The sequence below is a fragment of the Bombyx mandarina genome, chromosome 15 (genome assembly GCF_030267445.1).
Source record: "Bombyx mandarina strain Sakado chromosome 15, ASM3026744v2".
Classification (NCBI taxonomy): domain Eukaryota; kingdom Metazoa; phylum Arthropoda; class Insecta; order Lepidoptera; family Bombycidae; genus Bombyx; species Bombyx mandarina.
This window is the reverse complement of record NC_143221.1, coordinates 15,469,813-15,488,761: the sequence shown is the minus strand read 5'-3', so window position 1 is coordinate 15,488,761 and position 18,949 is coordinate 15,469,813. Positions and strand designations below refer to the sequence as shown.

Genomic DNA, 18,949 nt, shown 5'->3' with positions numbered 1-18,949 from the left:
CGACTTTGTAGAATACATTGTTTACAAAAAGTGTCACGACAGTATATGTCTAACTATTATAGTTATGCCGCAATAAGTGTACTTTTATTTTTAAAAATAAAACTACGTCGAATATCGTTGAAATTTTTGTTAAAGACCCGCACGGAGCCGGAGCGGGCCGCTAGTATTAAATAAAGAGAGAAAAATCCACTATTTTTGTTTACAGCTAGAACAATGTCCTCTCGTCGTCCGAAGACTTCAATAAGAGTATGATCGACGAATTCGGGGTGCAAGAATAACATGAACTGAACTAAAATGCTGTCCAGAGTCATAATAGTACTATGCGGCCTCTTCACGGCGGTCTGCTGCAACATCATTGTTTACACGCAGACGATACCACATGCGGTGAGTCGCTGTTCAATCACATTTTGCCGGCTTAAAGTCGTCGTGGCCTAAAGGATAAAACGTCCAGTGCATTCGTATGTAACGACGCACCGGTGTTCGCATCCCGCAGGCGGGTATCAATTTTTCTAATGAAATACGTACTCAACAAATGCTCACGATTGACTTCCACGGTGAAGGAATAACATCGTGTAATAAAAATCAAACCTGCAAAATTATAATTTGCGTAATCACTGGTGGTAGGACCTCTTGGGAGTCCGCACGAGTAGTACCACCACCCCGCCTATTTCCGCCGTGAAGCGGTAATGCGTTTCGGTTCGAAGGGCGGGGCAGCCGTTGTAACTATACTTGAGACCGTAGAACTTATGTCTCGAGGTGGGTGGCGCATTTGCGTTGTAGATGTCTTTGGGTTCTAGTAACCACTTAACATCAGGTGGGCTGTGAGCTCGTCCATCCAACTAAGCAATAAAAAAATAAAAGAAAAAGAAAAAAAATCCGAAGCCTAATGACGAAAACAAATTTGGAAGGTACATATGTGAATATGTATATCGGAGAAGAGGTAGTCGGCTCAACATCATCATTAGTGATGGACAGGGCGTCCTAGTTTGTGGCCGTCCGTTTTTTGCGCGTCTCACAAATGATCGAAAAAATCCTAGATCAGTGTTATAGACCTCGCTTGAGTTTTTTTTTAATGCCCTTGTATGCAGACGAGCATACGGTCCACCTGATGGTGAGTGGTTACCGTCGCCCATGTACTTCAGCAATGCCAGGGGCACAGCCAAGCCGCTGCCTACCGTTAAGCCTCGTTTGAAGAAGGACATGTCATAGCGCTCTGGAAACACCGTGGAAGGGAGCCTATTCCAAAGCCGGATGGTACGATGGTAGGTACATGTCAAACAGCTAACTTAAAAGGTTTTAATTCAGTCATAAATGAAGTTTTTGGCAGGAAAGCGCTAGATTGTGGGAATTGTTTTACTGTCCTAATTTAGTGTTTCTGTGGGCTTAAACATTTCATAATTTTGGTTTGTTTACTGTTTAGCATCTGTGGAAGTGCATAAATGTAGGAAAATGAAACGGTCGCTGGACGTGGCTTCTCGAGATCTTCCATAAAATCTTTGTATATAATCACCACTTTACTGAGACGTTATTTCAGCCGTTCTCATCTTATTTTAATTAATTTCATCCTAATTGATTTCAGTCTCAAATAAACCAACTCCACCTCATTTCGTCCATATATATTTTTTATATAACAGAATATGTATATAAAAGATTAGGCTCAATCGCATGATATCTTCGCTTTTCCTGTTGGAAAATGGAACAAAAATATGCATTCAAAATTAAAATGTCAGGATGAAGATTTTGACATGTAATTGACATTTTGCGTAATGCTTATTAGATTGAATGATTTCGGTCGAATTACAATATCGAGAGAGAACTGATTTAAATAAATAGTGGATAAAATTTGCTTTTAAAACCATAAATTGTATCATGATACACTTGAAACTCAGAACTAACGTCTCAAGATACTTATCTTCACAAGACAGCGAGCGCACTTTGAACTTCAATAACTCATTACCACTAATTATAATCATATTTTTACCTATTTAAAGAAATTTGGTTTGCGCAGGTGCGTACAGTATCTGTTTAAACATGCACTTGTATTAATAAAATATGACACGCAATTACTTCCGATAGGTTGGAATTGTAAAAAGAAAATACCTTTTTACTTCTGACGCTAAGACTCAATGGGGATTAACATGCCTCTCAATTGCATCATTCCCGATCCTGCGGACAGAATGGAAAGAAGTCGACGTCGCCCCAAACACGTCATTTCGGATCCTCCCGATCCACTAACGGTGCTTATAGGTATCTCAAGCACCGGTCATCGTTCTAGTCGAACCCGTCGCTTGCGACGATTGGCTCGACGTGTAAATTAACCCTCGGACGCAGCCCACTGAGTTTCTCGCCGGATCTTCTCAGTGGGTCGCGTTTCCGATCCGTAGGTAGATTCTGCGAAGCACGTCTTTTGCTAAGGTTCGTGTTAGCAACGTCGTCAGGTTTGAGCCCCGTGAGCTCACCTACTAGTTAAGGTTACGCTGATATAGCCTCTCAAGGCTCTCAGCTTAGGTAGGAAAAAAAAATCAATTGCATTGACTTGATCGGTTAGGTTGTTTACGGTCACTGGGTTTTATATCCTCGGATAACCGGCAATTTTTCACCTGTTCACTATTAACTGGTAGCCTAAGAGGCTATTCCAGCCACGCCAGAACGGGTAGGTGAGCTCACGGGCTCAACCTGGAAGATTTGTCCAAAACTAACCCTAGCATGAGACGTGCTCTACCACTGGCTCGGAATCGCGACCCTCCGGCGAGAAACTCAATGGGCTGTATCTATGGCTCAGTTCGCTCGACGAACTCTTCGTCCTAATCGACAGTTCGATGAGGACGGTGACCGGTGCTTGAAAGGCCTAAAAGCACCGAGAGTGAATCCGGGCGATCCGACAAAACATGTTTTGGGCGACGGCGGCTTTGTGTTACTCCGTCGTGGTCGGACGGCGTCCATTTAGGCGAAACTTAAGTACTTCTATAACGTGTCTGTGTCTGAGGGTGTCCCTGGTATGCTGATGTTACATGAGGCCCAGTCGCGTCAGTCCCCAAAAGGTGGTATATGGGTCGAGAGACACGGGGCCGAGCCGCAACACTTCTAGACACGTCACCACCGGTAGACAACCGGTGAACAGGAGACTCTGTGAGGAGGATCTCAGGGCGCCACCACTTACCGCTCTGGGAGATTCACACCAATAAATTAAAAACAATTACAATATAACACTTGTGTTTATTCAATACAAATAACACAGATACAATGGTTATAATAGTTCACAAATATTAATTTAGTGGTAAGGTACTATGTTACATGTGTGTCGGTAGGTATACCGAGCACACGAGAAAGTAATCAATGAAAATTAGATTAAAATTAAAATACTAGAAACAATGACGGTTTCACCAATTTAGTTAACCAACGGACGATGAAAGCTCACCGGATTGCTTCCACGCAACTGGGGTTGCTGGATCCGAGCTAGGTTGTGTATGCAGGTGTGTTCTTGGTCTACCGTAGTCAAGTACTCTTTCTTGGATCGCCTAGCCAGAGCACCTCGCTTCCGGCAGCGTCCACGCAGAAAGGTACTGCGGGATCTCGAAGGTGAACTAAAGGTCACACTCCGCACCCTAACTGATTGTACAGATAATGTACCAGTTATTAGGACCAATACAAGACACCAAGGAACTATTTAATTGACTGGTAAATACGTAAGAAAACTTTCACTGCAGCTCGAGAGATGTTGATCGAAAAAGGACTGACAAAGTGACTTGTCCTTTTATATGAATAGTCTGACGGTTCTCGAAGATTCTGTTTGATAGTGCTGTGCTAATCTCACCTTCGAACCACAGACAAGATCGCACAGTCACGCCATGCAGTGTCGAGTGAGAGAACTAAGCAGTGTTTCATAATTATTTTATTTCCCCACACTGCGCTACGTATACGCTAAATGGCGTTAATTTCTAAAAAAAATTAAATTCAATTTTTCTAGCGTTCTACTTCGACCACGTACTAAACAGCAGATAGACCTTCCTTGTCCATGTTAAGAAATTTCCTTCAGTATCTATCTTAAATTTAAAGGCTGATGATGATAGCGCTAGCTTGTTACGCGGCTAGTTGATTGCACTTTATAGAATTCCCAAAGGTCTTTTTTTTTTGTTTTTTCGGGCCGGTGGCCGAACCTCCTACGATGTCCCCGCGCCTAGGGGGCGCGCGGGTATGTGGGACTCAACGATCTGCATAGTGTTGGGAGCAGACCGCGGGCCCAAGGAATTTTAGGGCCCACCCACTAAACGACTCCCCTGCACTCTCCGCCCAAGCGTCCAATCCCCTCCGAGGTCAGAACCCGGACGAGTTAGGAGGTTAGGTTTACCGCGGTCAACACTGCAACCAGACAGCGCGGCACCCCAAAGACGCCCAGCCGACGAAGCCTTCGAGGCGATTCGAAGGCTCTGAAACCTCGGCCGTCTCGGTACGGCAACCCGTCAGGCCGCCCAGACGGTGCCGCTGGTGTCCCGGAATACCCCGCTGGACCAGAACCAGCCTTCCGGGTCGGGACGCGATACACCGCCAACCGGTCGCTCTTTCGAATCTCCTTGGCAGCGCGCTAGAGTGCTGGTAGCGCGCCGCGGCCTCATAGAGGCCTAACTGAAAACTGCAGGCGGAAATCAAGTCCCCATTGATTTTCAGTACATTCAGGGCAGGCCGCGTCCCGGACCTAGCCTGTGATGATTAGCAGAAGTTCGAGATTCATAGGACCGTGTTGAAATCGTGATCCAGGCGACAAACCCATCGCTTGACCAATCTGCTCTATGATAACCACGCGTTCTCGTTACAATAACGTGCTATCGTGGTTCCCTACTTATGGTATTCTTGGGACGCATGTGGGCCCCAACAGAAAAGTATAATATTTATATATTTTAAATTTATATTAAAAATTATGTCATAATTTTACATTCGGATCCGTGGTCCATGTAAAAATCATGAGGAAGTTTATTAGTGTACATGCTAAGAAATGCCTACTATTGGTTTTCTTTAATAGTCTTTAAATAGTTTTCGTGTCATTATTATAGTTGTATTATGATTTATGACTAAAGTAAGTACTTACAAGAATTTATAAACGAACTAGCCGTACTCGCCCGCTTCGCTGTGCATTTAAAATTAACATTATTATTTATTGTCATTATTATTACGGGGGGCCAACACTGATATAAACATTAGCCTATCCATTAGGTACATGTATTTTCTAGTTGGATACCAAGTATCAAGTCAATCGGATGCATAGTTCAACAGTTATAACGGAACATCCATAAAAACCACTATAGATTTATATAATAGTATAAATGAACGTTTTTCACTACAAACAGGTGGATTTTTATTTTTATTTTCCTTGCACTAACGGCTTAAGTGTGCAGGTTGAAAACTACTGTAAGTAATAAATAAGATATAAGAAAGTTTATAAAAAATAATATTTGCCCATTTAATCGTGTATTTAATAAAATTTTGAGACATGCTTATATAAATAACATCTGTGTGTGACCCCAAAAGAACGATAAAGATATAGATATAGTTTTTGTTTTTAACACCTCACTGTTTGCAACCCGCTGTCAGTTTATGAACTACCTACCTACTTTTCTGACGTTATTATCATTACTAAAAGGATTTTAAACTTTGTTTTTCTTTTATTTTTCATTTTATTTATTTACGCGCCGACGGACGTACAGAAAGACAGGCCGATATTATATTGAGGTGATATTAATAAAATCGAATTCGAATACAAAGTTTTAATCAAATTCGTTCACTTTTATGTAAAAAAAATGGTATAATAACAATAAAAAAAATTGTATACAATAATGATGTAGAATATATTTATAGTATGTAAGTATGTGTTCTTGTGTATATGTATGAGTTTGTGTGTTCAATTTAATTTTTAATCCAAAATACCTACCATTCATTTCTCTTCATTATGATTAGAAGAAGACTATTGGAGATTGAGATATTGGCGTAATGACGCCCTGCGCCATGGCCATGCCAATGTATACAAATATGTACATAGTTTAATAAAAAAAAATTAAAAATACTTCATAATGTCAAATTTTGTGTCATAATTAATAGTCTAGTCGACAAGTTGAAACTGGTACAAAATAGAGATACTGCTCTTAAAAGTATGTGCGATAGCTCATTGAATCCGGAGTGACGCCTTGAAAAATGTGCTAAAAGCGTGTATTAGCGCATAAAAAATTGCAAAAGTTATAAATAATTAAAGATGAAAAAAAAATGGCATTTCGTTTTTTGCCAATATTTCATAAACTATTAATATTTAAGAAATTAAAAAAAAGTTCTGAAAGAGGAGGAAATTTACAATAAAAAACTACAAACTCCCGGAACTCTATTTCCATTATTTATAATTTTCATTTAACGCTGAAAATAGGTCTGCGGGCAACATTTTTAGGTTGCGCGCGTGGCGTCAAAAGCGAGTACGGCACATTAATTAATTTATTTAAGGTATTGAATTATTTTTTTAATACATATTTGAAAAAATTATGGTGTGTTCTGAACACTATAAATAATTTATTCCCGTTGGAAATTTAACTTAAAGTTAATTTTTCAACAACTTAAACAATTGTTAACTAACAAAATTTTCTCTTAATGGCAAAAAACGAAATGCCATTTTTTTTTTCATCTTTAATTGTTTATAACTTTTGAAATTTTTATGCGCTAATACACGCTTTTAGCACATTTTTCTAGGCGTCACTCCGGATCCAATGAGCTATCGCACATAATTTTAAGAGCAGTATCTATATTTTGTACAATTTTCAACTTGTCGACTAGACTATAATTTCAACATGAGAAGGTTTTCGACTTTTTGCTAAAGTTATTTTTATACGGAACCACGTGGCTATTTTATATTGAGTTACATTTAGGTTATAATTTTGAGCTCAATTATTTAAAGAAGAAACGAGTCTTTGATGAGTGTCTGTTGTGTATGTAAATTTCAAACGGTACTAATACGTTGTCGCTCTCAATGCACTTTATTCGAAGGTCGCATAAGAGCGATAATCGTGGCGTACCTCTGAGAAGGCTTTTGTCCTGATGAAATCATACACGGTCATCTGGCTCCAAACTCGAATTCTCTTCTTTTTCTCCACCTTATCCCACTATGTGGGGTCGACATAGCTAATTTGTCTCTTCCATTCTCTTCTATCAGCCATCATCTCAGCACTCACTCCGCTCTCTCTCTCGTATCGTTATTGACACATTCCATCCATGTCTTCTTCGGTCGACCTCTTCCCCCTCTACCTTGCACTACCATTTCCATACAAACACGAATTCTCTGTACTGTAGAAACCAGAGATATAATATAATTATTTTTCTTCCTTGTCTCTAACTTATCACATTAGATGGGGTCAGTACACCGAATTTTTCTATTCCATTCTCTTCTATCAGCCGTCATCTGACGCCGTCAACAGTCACTCCTCATTGTAGTGACCTCGAGGGGTCATGTTAGACTCACCGAGCGAGTAGGTGAGCTCACGGGGCTCTCACCTGGTGAAGTTGCTAACACTAGCCCTAGTAAGAGCAGACCTTCGCTGAATCTACCACCGGAACGGAAACGTGACCCACTGAGAAGATCCGGCAAGAAACTCAGGGGAGTCTACGCGCTCCGCTACTATCGGCGTGTCGCATTGACAATAAATATGTCAATCGATAATATGATCGCGTGACGCAAATCTTTAAGGTTCGTTACGTAGCCGCTTAACACTGCGTGTACCGCTACCTCGTTCACTTAAGTAGGTACGTCAATGAAAAGAGATGAAAATTCAAAATCTTAATGTTAAAACGAAACTCGTTTTTTTGTTCGTAAATAATTATTAATAGCAATGTTCTTTATAATTTAATTCGATTAATTATTAATGATTTAATTAATAAATCAGGAAATGCTAAAATAACCTATAATGTGTATGTATAGGTACAAATTACAAAATTATTTATCGTTTAAATATTTATCTATGGATGTGTGTACATAATGTATTATCGATAAGTATAATAAAATCGGAGACGTGCTGTGTTTGTATATTTAATATTTTTTGCAAACAAACAACTTGAAAGATATAATACTGAAACTTAGAGCTAAAGGTGTATAGAGGCATTCTCTTCGTGATGTCTGTGGACTACAATAAGTTCTTAACAGCCGAAGGTCTGTGGCTACTTGACACAAATACGTTATATAAAAAACAACCCCCAACACATCAGGAAGCATGACTGATTCGCGACGAAACTCAAAAAAATGATGATACGTATCCTTTACAGGCTAACTACCCTCTCCTATACTAAATAACGAAATGTAAAATCAATCACCAGTGATGACGCAAATTCGTATGTTTTTTTAACGAAATATAATTTATTTTAGTCACCTCGTATTGGATCCTTTTTTTTAAACTAAAATTCCACGATTCCAATCTACAGATTTCTCATGGGTTTTGGATTCCGGAAACACACACAAGAAACAGCTTACCTATCGAATTTAACTTATCCAACCATTTGAACCTTAAATAAGTTTCAAAGTGGCAGATGTCGATTGCGAAACAAACTGGGTCTCCGTTTTTTCCCCCCTTCCTATTCTCTGTTAGGGTAGCCTGGGGGGTATACCAGCTACGTCCGGCCGGGTAGGTGAGCTCACGGGCTCATCCTGAGAGAATTTGCTAACATTAGCCCTAGCATGTACAGTGCTCTACCACCGGATCGGAATCGCGATCCACTAAGAAGATCCGGCGAGAAACGCAGTGGGCTGTGTCTATTTAGGGTTAGTTTGCTCCTCGAACTCTTCGAAGATGACGACTTCGACGGTAACCGGTGCTTGAAGAACCTAAAGCAAGAGTGGTGAGGACGGTGGTTTTGCGTTGCCTCATCATTTGTTTGGATAAGCAACCTTTATTATATTAGTCGGGGTCTATAACCACCAGACCGAGGAAGCCCTATGGGAAGAAATGACAAATTGACTTTATTTTCCATAGCTGTCTTCCCACTGGCTCGCCACTCGGAAACATCATTAATAAAATTAAAATGTCAATAAGTATATTATTGTTTAATCAATAATGATTACACAGCTGATCGAAATGTTATCAGACCTCGAGACTTCGCGTCTTATCACAATAAAACTTGTAAGAATAAAATTGCAGTCGACAAACCCAATTAACAGCTATGAAACGGGTATGTACTATATATGTATGTATACGAATAATCACTCGGTGACCGATATTTTTTGCTATTTTGATAATTCATCAATCTATGTATTAACTATACTAATCCTATTTGTATATTTTTAATTAAATAATCATTTAATTCTTCGTTTATATGTTTGGAGATTTTTATCTCCCCTTGGCATGGTGCCACAAGAATAGATATTTCTTTTTATTTAGGATTGTATTTGACAAGATTGTTTTAAATATAATTTAGTCTACAGCAGCTATGCTCTGCCTAATTAAATATCTTTGAAGAGATAATGTCTTTTGGGAATCTGTTCTGCCTACAATGCCTTTTGTTAGAGATTGAAAACGCCCACCCCCTTGACCGACTAATGCCTCGATAATATGAGACTTGGTACTTATGCCCGTATCTTAAGACGTTTTGTAAAAGAGTCCTCCACTCTTAACTCATCCGATGATGCGCGAGCATTCCTCCCAAACTTACTCGAGTTTGGTATTTTTAGTCGACCATTACAATATTCCTCAACTGTCCTCGAGTGAGGTAGAGAGGTGTTATTGCGTCACCACAACAACATCAGTTTGAGGAAAATTTGATCAAGCTAGCATCAAACCCATAGAGTTCTGTAGTCTATGGTCATTGTTTAATGTTAAAGTCAAGCTGCCGCTGTCTGTTTGACACTAGATGAACTTGTTTGATGTTTTGGTTGCTGAGTTATTCGTAAATATGTGTGCGTGCGATAAATCTGTAAGTGTATTATTTATTTTCTAACCTATTATTATTTTAGATTTCGGATCCGGCTTTGTATTTTTATTCGCCGCTTTTGGGTGATTTTGATTGCATCGTGTTGTTGAAGTGCTTTTCCACAATCACCAGCTTATTATTATATAAATAAAACTTATAATCGCATTGACTTTATTTATTAGGTAGTAAGCAAAATATGACTCTTATGTAGGTAAATGAAATAAGGAGTTTCAAATGTCTAACCACGAGTCTAACCTCGAACTATTTACTTTATTAATAAAAATTATCAAAATTAAATTATCAAAATATGCGCGAATCATGCACAGATCCAGGCCATTGCACAACAATAATAATATCATATATTTTCATTTGCGGTCCACATACTATTTGGACATTGATAGAAAACCAGCCTTGAGGAACGTTCAAGGTACGTCGCGACGTACCTTGACTTGACAGTTCGCTTACTTCACTCCGGTTAGGAAAAGGACAAACCCGAAATCCATACAAACTTGGGCCTGGCGTTACAGTGCTAGAATTTGGGCATAAGTTACAATACCTAAGAAGGTTTCATGAGCCCAATTTTCAGGTCTCCCAGCAATGGCCAAATTGGTAAAATCAGACAATGTTTACATTTTAGGTTATGTTTATTGTTCGAGATATTTTAATAAAAACGATATTTTTGAGGCTGTTTCCTACTAAAGATGAGTAATTTTTTACGAAACCTGTTGCAGCAACAGGTTGGTTTGAAAATAAAAATGTAACCTGTTACGAGAAATCGCGCATTAGGTTGTTTACGAAAACGAACGAAAGCCAAAAATTAAAAACAACGTAATGCGCAACGCGCTGCGCACGAAATGATTTTTTAAGGGATTTTATGACCTGGTAACTAAGACCTTTAGGTCAGTCTTATTTTAATTTTAATGAAAACTTTTTATATGAAAAACTATATTAATTATATGATAACTTTTTTATATAAAATATAAATAATTACGTGCTCCCTTATTATCTCATCACATTTCATTTCATTTTATTTCATGCCTTTTATATTTTTATTTTTTATTGCTTAGATGGGTGGACGAGCTCACAGCCCACCTGATGTTAAGTGGTTACTGGAGTCCATAGACATCTACGACGTAAATGCGCCACCCACCTTGAGATATAAGTTCTAAGGTCTCAGTATAGTTACAACGGCTGCCCCGCCCTTCAAACCGAAACGCATTACTGCTTTACGGCAGAAATAGGCGGGCGGGAGGCGCGGACTCACAAGAGATTCTACCACCAGTAAAATTATTAATGTAACTACACCATAGAAAAACTCAAAGTACCAAATCGACTTTTTCATGTTATATTTAAGATTGCCAGTTGAAAATATTTTGAATTGCCGCCGTTGCCGACATGATTTCGTGTCATAACTAAATGGCACAGTTATTTATTTCTTTTAATGATTTTTGTTAGTAGATTTTAGTGCTTTACGTTACGTTATTCAATGAGATTAAGTTTATAGTCTGGCCAGCGAATCATGGCACAACTAGATAGCGGCAATCCAAAATATCTTCAGTTGGCAACATTAAAGATAACATAACACGAATGCTATAAGGTCTTGTACCATTAGCCGTAAAGAAATAAAAAAAAAAAAACTTAACACGATTTAATACATTTGTGTTTTTCTATGGCTTATTCACATTAATATAAAAATTCAAAACTATCCTTTCATGCTATATTTAATGTTGTCAGTTGTAGATATTTTGAATTGTCGCCATTGTAAGTAGTTGTGTCACGATTCGATGGCTATACTCTATTTCCATTGATTAAAATACCTATAAAAACAGTCATTTATCCTAAAGCAAAAGAGTATAAATTATTTTTTACACTCGATTTCCACTAAATCGATCCTATTTTATGGATGCTCTAATTCTAATCCGCACGTTTGTGGAGCTAGTTAGGTATATTGAAATAAGTGTTGCAGATGTTTACAAAGATTGTTTAAAACAAAAAATTGAATTCAACTTATTTTCTACACTTGGCCATTGGCAATGAAGCTAAGATTTCAACAGGTTAATTAAGCAAAATAGACGAATTTTTTGGTACATATCCCATTCGTGTAACGCTTAGGCCCAGAATGGGGTTTCTCCTTTTCCAAGGACGCTTGAGTGGAGTTTATTTTTACGACTAAGCATACCAAAACGCGCGTTGGAGGTTGAGTCGAGTCGAGTTAGGCTCGTGTGAACGACTAAAGATACGGAGGTTAAACTTAAAACCTTTATCTTATAGACTTTTAATTAATTATTCGAAAAAATTAATTGCCTACCCGAGAGATTAACCCTTTATATTGCGATTTCCTGTGTATACATATATGCATATTCACACTTCTCCTCTTCTTCTTTTTCTTCACCTTATCCCACTAAGTGGGGTCGGCAAAGCAAAATTTTCGCTTACATTCTCTTCTATCAGCCGTCAGCTCAACACTCACTCCTCTCTGTGTCATATCGTCATTCACACACTCCATCCATGTCTTCATCGGTCGACCTCTTCCCTCTCTACTTTGCACTACCATTTCCATACATCTCCTAGTCGCATACATCTCTCTACGCATCACATATCCGTACCACGCTAACTGTCTCCTATCTATTGGCATTTCGATACCGTTTTTAGACAAATACGTTAGAAAATTGAATCAATCCACGAACACTATGGACTTTATCGGTCTGTCAAAAGTTCAGTGACATGGCGATGATCGCCATGAGTCAGTTATTTATATCAGCTTTCCGAGTGTTGTGTGAACCAGTTTTGAAAAAATAAACACAAAAATTCACTGTCGTATAATTGATCTATACTTATATACTTATTATTATTAATAATATTATAAAGAGGAAAGATTTGTTTGTTTGTTTGTTTCGAATAGGCTCCGAAACTACTGGACCGATTTGAAAAATTCTTTTTCCATTAGAAGCCGACATTGTCCCTGATGAACATAGGCTACTTTTTTAATTTTTTTTTTTTGTTTCATGTGTGTTTTAATGTTTCCAAAGCGAAGCGAGGGCGGGTCGCTATCTCCTATAAAATTAAAATCAAACGAAATACTGATAGCTTTACTATCTAGAAAAGTTCCTAGAATACACAATCGGACAACGATATTATGTCATCAGTGGGCTGAAAGCCAGCCTATTTTTTTTTCCAGGGTAAAAACGATTTAATATAATCAATTTATTAAACTTATATAAACTGATTTCGATAAAATCGAATTGTTGATACTAATACCAAATAAAACGGTCCTTTAATTACAAAGATAAATGTAGTGTATTAAGCGAAATGTAACAAACAGACACAGCAATTGTCATAATAACTCTTCGTAGTTCCTCAAATGTACACGAATACTGGTGGTAGGACCTATTATGAGTCCGCGCGGGTAGGTACCACCACTCTGCCTATTTCTGCCGTGAAGCAGTAATGCGTTTTGGTTTGAGGGGGGGGGAAGCCGTTGTAATTATACTTGAGACCTTAGAACTTATGTCTCAGGGTGGGTGGCGCATTACGTTGTAGATTTCTATGGGCTCCAGTAAAGCTTGGTATTAATCTTCTGTAGGTATCTACCACCATTTCTATTTTCATTTAGTTTCTTTAATTTACCGACACCACTGTATTCCGTTGTTTTATATTTACACTTAAATCTGTAACTGCAATATAATTCTAAGCTTATTTCACGTTATATTAAACACCAAACACAACGTATGATTCATATGTGACTAATCATTGGAGTGATAGGTTAGTATACCGTAAAATAAGATATGCCCGATGTATTTCTCAATTTTATGCGAGTAGATACAGCTTAACAGGTAGGTACTGAGGCGAATTAGGTACACGTCAAGAAAATAGTCGTCGTGGCCTAAATGATAAGGCGCCCGGTGTACCTACTCGTATCGAGTGATGCGCCTATGCTTGTGTTCAAATCCCGCGTGGAGTACCAATTTTTCAAAGGAAATATGAACTTAAATCATGTCCACAAACAACTTTTACGATAATGAATACTATCGCTCATTGAGTAAGGAGTTATCCAGGAACTCAGGCTGACCAATACGGTACGTAGCAAAAATGATTTCGGGTAATAAGATTGAATACGGTCCCATTTACTCCGTTATAGTGGTCTTAATCAAACGTTTTTTGCAAAATCAATAAAAAAACACCATATCGTCGCTGTCAAACCATAATCTGCTGTGTGCAAAAACTCTATTTTGAATTAACGAGTAAAAACATTTTCGTATAAAATCTTATATGAAGGTGAATTTTTAAGAACTATATCAAATGAAAGCTATAGATAAATATTAAAGCAATAGGCACGTTTTTTAAATACGGTAGATAAGGCTGTGAACTATACGAATAAGTCAAAAAGTAAAAATCTCAAAAAGTGCAGATAGCAGATTTTAGTTTGACAACGACGATATACAAACGGATCATTATATTAATACTTATAATCTCTTTGGATATTTGAAACCCTTAACGCCTTCATATTAATTACTCTAGTAATTCCAGTGAAGCAACATCTGTAAATAAATGATTATTATCTTATCAGCACTACGGATTGGTGTACATTTCCATTCGATAAACGATGTCCAGTCTTTTATCTGCCATCGTTAACTGACGTTCTTTAACCGAGACCAAGCTACACCTTAATGTTGTTTGAAATAACGTCTAATTGCCATTAGGAGTTTCTCCGTTGTAATATGTTTGGCAGCAGTCAATGTCTCGTTTAGCGATCGTCGACACCAATAAAATGTTTTAGTGGCATCCCATTTGTTTTGTTGTAGAAATACTAGTTGTCAGTTTTAATATCGAACTGTGCGAAAAGAATCGTTCAATATTAATGTGCAAAGTGATTGTGCTCTCAAGAAATAAAAGCGGTATTGGATGAAATCGAACATTTAAAATACACGATGTAATTAAACTTATGTTGATTCTGGGACGTAAGCCCAAGAACATTGACGCAATTGCCAAGTAAATTGCTATGATAAATAGTATTTATCCTATCGACGCTGAACACCATACCAAATAAGAAGTTATCGTTAATGGTGCACGCATTACTAGTGAACGAAGTTTGTGTGTGTAAAAACGTACGTGAAACATCTATGAGAATCGGTGTTCTCGTTAAAACAGAACGATTTCGTATCAGGAGGAACAAAAATGAAGCCACGTTTGCCTATAAACGCTGTGAAAATCCTGTACATGTATGGCTTTCAATATTTCGTTAGTATTTTTTAATGGATATGACTTGGTTTAGATATCTGTCTAGAATATCATCGCGCTATCTTTACGCGTGAGTATCGTAAAATGTGACTACGAGCTCCCATGTAGAGTGGGCAGTAGCGTACTTCTGATACATACATACTGCAATTACCAATTGGAATGTCACGGAATTAGTCACGCAGCCACGGAATTAGTCGGCTTATTGCGCGCCCTAACGGGTCGGTATCGACATGCTACCGCGAAATAATCAAGCCGCTGTGTAATATAACTGAATTAGACATCATAACTCTTTTTGATGAACTCCTAACTTGTTAGACATCATAACTCGCTATTTTTGTAAAAATCTTCATTAGGTTCGCTTTACTCAAGATAAAACATATAATGACAAATATTGCTATAGCAAATATGTAGTCTTAATTAAATCTTATACTACACAGGTTAGTTATTTTAATTTGGCTCCCTAACTCATAGTAAATTGCCTGATACAATACCAGATATAACGCTGTTGAAAATATAATCCAAAAAATTGCCAACATTTCCAAACCAGCCGATGCGGAAATTAAAAACATCAGTCATAAATTTAACCAACCACCAAACGTAAGCAGCAAAAGATCACGGATTTTCTTAAATGTCAAAATTACAATACAAAACTCCATCCACACCAACTGATATTGTAGGTATGTTCCAAACGATACCCGCACGGATATTAAGAACATATATGTACATGCTATCTATTATGGTGTTCACAATCCCAATCTTTTGGCCATAGGACCTCATTTTGAAAAGTCTTATCTGTCCAGCCGTCGATCGGAGCTTAGACGATCTCGGTCAATTAAAACAACAAGAACACATTACCAAATTAAGTAGATGTAAATAGAACTTGTTTGTTTTAATTCGACATAAAGCTTGAGTGCCTACTTTTCGTCGGTATGAAGACACAGAACAGGTTGCTGCGATGCGTGTACGTGCGACCCGATACAGGTTGCGGAAACTCAACGATTTCATATTATAATATCTGTTTTAATACTAACTATTCTCAATGTCGAATCTCATAATATGACATGTGAGAGGTTGCGCCCAAGAAATACTTGGATGAACTGCATGAAACAAGGAAGAGTGTCAGTGCAGAGATGATGTATGGAATGGAAGAAGATAACATGCTGCACCAGCGTAGTGGAATAAAGGTGTGGCGGTAGGCATCATTCATCACAAGATATTTGACAAATGCCTGAATCTTGCTTACGACATTTTCAAGATAAGCTTTGATAAAGTTCCAAACAATAACATAAGGATCGTCGGTCTACAGAGCAAAACACTCGCTCGGTAGAAGATCTTCCCTTTGTCTTAAACCTACCTTCCGCCTGTACTAAGAAGATTGCATGAGCCACGTTGCCTGCCCAATGAAAGAATAAAAACAAAAACAAAAAAGAGGGGAGATGTCATTTGACGTGCGTGCGCGCGCTCAACGCAGAATGATAAATCTACGCCAACATACTTGCGAGGATAGGCAAGAACATAATATATTCATTCGCTTAAATATTGATATATGTGAAACGATAACAATAATTGTTTAACAGGCATACGATTTAAAAACAAATTAAGCAACGTATTCAATATTTTATCTGCTTGAGTAACCTAGAGTAAGTTTGAATAATTTGAAACGGCTACCAATATCTATATATTAATACGTGAAGCAAAAACTTTGTATCCCTTTTTACGAAAATTGCGCGGACGGAGGAGTATGAAATTTTCCACACTTATAGAGAATATAGAGAAGAAGCGCACAATGCTAATATTTCTTTTAAATAATGCATAAAAGATTCATTAAATCAATAAAGAAAACATTACACACACTACATACTATATATTTGACGCACACACGCATACATACTATTTATTGTCAAACTTTTGTTCTTGACGTCTGTTGTCAAATTGAGAATAGATTAAATATTGTTTGTCTTTGTTAATACTTTTATAGTGCAGTGTAGTCTTGGCGAAAGTTATTAGAGAAGTATAAAATACAATCATAATAGTGTACAAACTTACAATTCCAATTAATTATAGCCGAATTTCGACTACTGCGGGGCCAATAGTATGTATAAGTTATTGAGTAATAGTAGTAGCAGTAGTATTTTATCTTGATTTTCGCTAGTCGTAGATATATCATAATTAAAATTACTTTTACGGTTTAATTATTGGGTGGTTTTTAACCTACGTACGGACAATTAGGTACGTAAGCTTAAATAAATGGTTGTAGGGTTTTTGACGTATTCTTTTTCCTCTATTATCTCATTTCTGTTTTATTTGTTAAGATTTGACGGCCTCACTAGACACCTGATGATGATTTAATTTCCCATACATAATACAAAAAGGGACACTTAGGTATACTTAATTGGGTACTGCTAATCCTGAAATAAATAATATTCCCGAGGGATATAGCTTTTTTTTTTTAAATGAACCCGAGCGAAACCTCTTAAAAATCCAAGTATCTTAAAGAAACCAATTATTATTATAAAATCTCCACACCTTTTACAGATACTAAAGTCGAACATCGGTTAGTACAACGGAGGGTAGAGGTAAGGGGCACACTTTGTGGATGAAAAATTGCCCATCGAAAAGGGACCAATTAGGATGGCGCTATCATAGCAAGTGTCAGATATAGCGCCAAAAGTTTGGTTAAAATTGTCAGTTCAGCACGGCTCCCTCCACTGAGCTTTTCGTCGGATCTTCCTAGTGGGTCGCATTTCCGATCCGGTAGTAGATTCTGCGAAGCACTGCTCTTGCTAGGGTCAGTGTTAGCATCACTCCAGTTTGAGCCCCGTGTGCTCACCTATTAGTTAAGGTTACGCTGAAATAGCTTCTCAAGGCTATCAGCTTCGGTAGGAAAAAAAAATATGGCTCCCTTCGTTTACCACTGCCACATTAATATCCTCTACTACTACTCTCGTGTTTTTTTTTTTTTTTTTATTGCTTATGTGGGTGGACGAGCTCACAGCCCACCTGGTGTTAAGTGGTTACTGGAGCACATAGACATCCACAACGTAAATGCGCCACCCACCTTGATACAAGTTCTAAGGTCTCAAGTAAGTTACAACGGCTGCCCCACCCTTCAAACCGAAACGCATTACTGCTTCACGGCAGAAATAGGCAGGGTGGTGGTACCCACCCGCGCGGACTTACAAGAGGTCCTACCACCAGTAATTACGCAAATTATAATTTTGCGGGTTTCATATTTATTACACGATGTTATTCCTTCACCGTGGAAGTCAATCGTTAACATTTGTTGAGTACGTATTTCATTAGAAAAATTGGTACCCGCCTGCGGGATTCGAACACCGGTGCATCGCTTCATCACGAATGCACCGGACGTCTTATCCGTTAGGCTACGACGACTACAAACTGTTGTTTTAGTGGTTTTTTTTTTATTGCTTAGATGGGTGGACGAGCTCACAGCCCACCTGGTGTTAAGTGGTTACTGGAGCCCATAGACATCCACAACGTAAATGCGCCACCCACCTTGAGATATAAGTTCTAATGTCTCAAGTATAGTTACAACGACTGCCCCACCCTTCAAACCGAAACGCATTACTGCTTCACGGCAGAAATAGGCAGGGTGGTGGTACCCACCCGCGCGGACTCACAAGAGGTCCTACCACCAGTAATTACGCAAATTATAATTTTGCGGGTTTCATTTTTATTACACGATGTTATTCCTTCACCGTGGAAGTCAATCGTGAACATTTGTCGAGTACGTATTTCATTAGAAAAATTGGTACCCGCCTGCGGG

The 18,949-nt window shown here is 38.2% G+C and overlaps 1 protein-coding gene across 3 annotated transcripts in view; it reads left to right on the top strand.

The window, feature by feature from the left end:
* Positions 1-18,949, top strand: part of gzl (godzilla E3 ubiquitin protein ligase) — a 42,764-nt gene that overhangs the window by 4,920 nt on the left and 18,895 nt on the right. For all 3 annotated transcript variants that reach the window (XM_028186127.2, XM_089732786.1, XM_089732785.1), the window contains exon 2: positions 206-384. In XM_028186127.2, coding sequence (XP_028041928.2) covers positions 295-384 — 90 coding nt within the window. In that variant the 5' untranslated portion in view covers positions 206-294. The remainder of the gene's footprint in view (positions 1-205; positions 385-18,949) is intronic.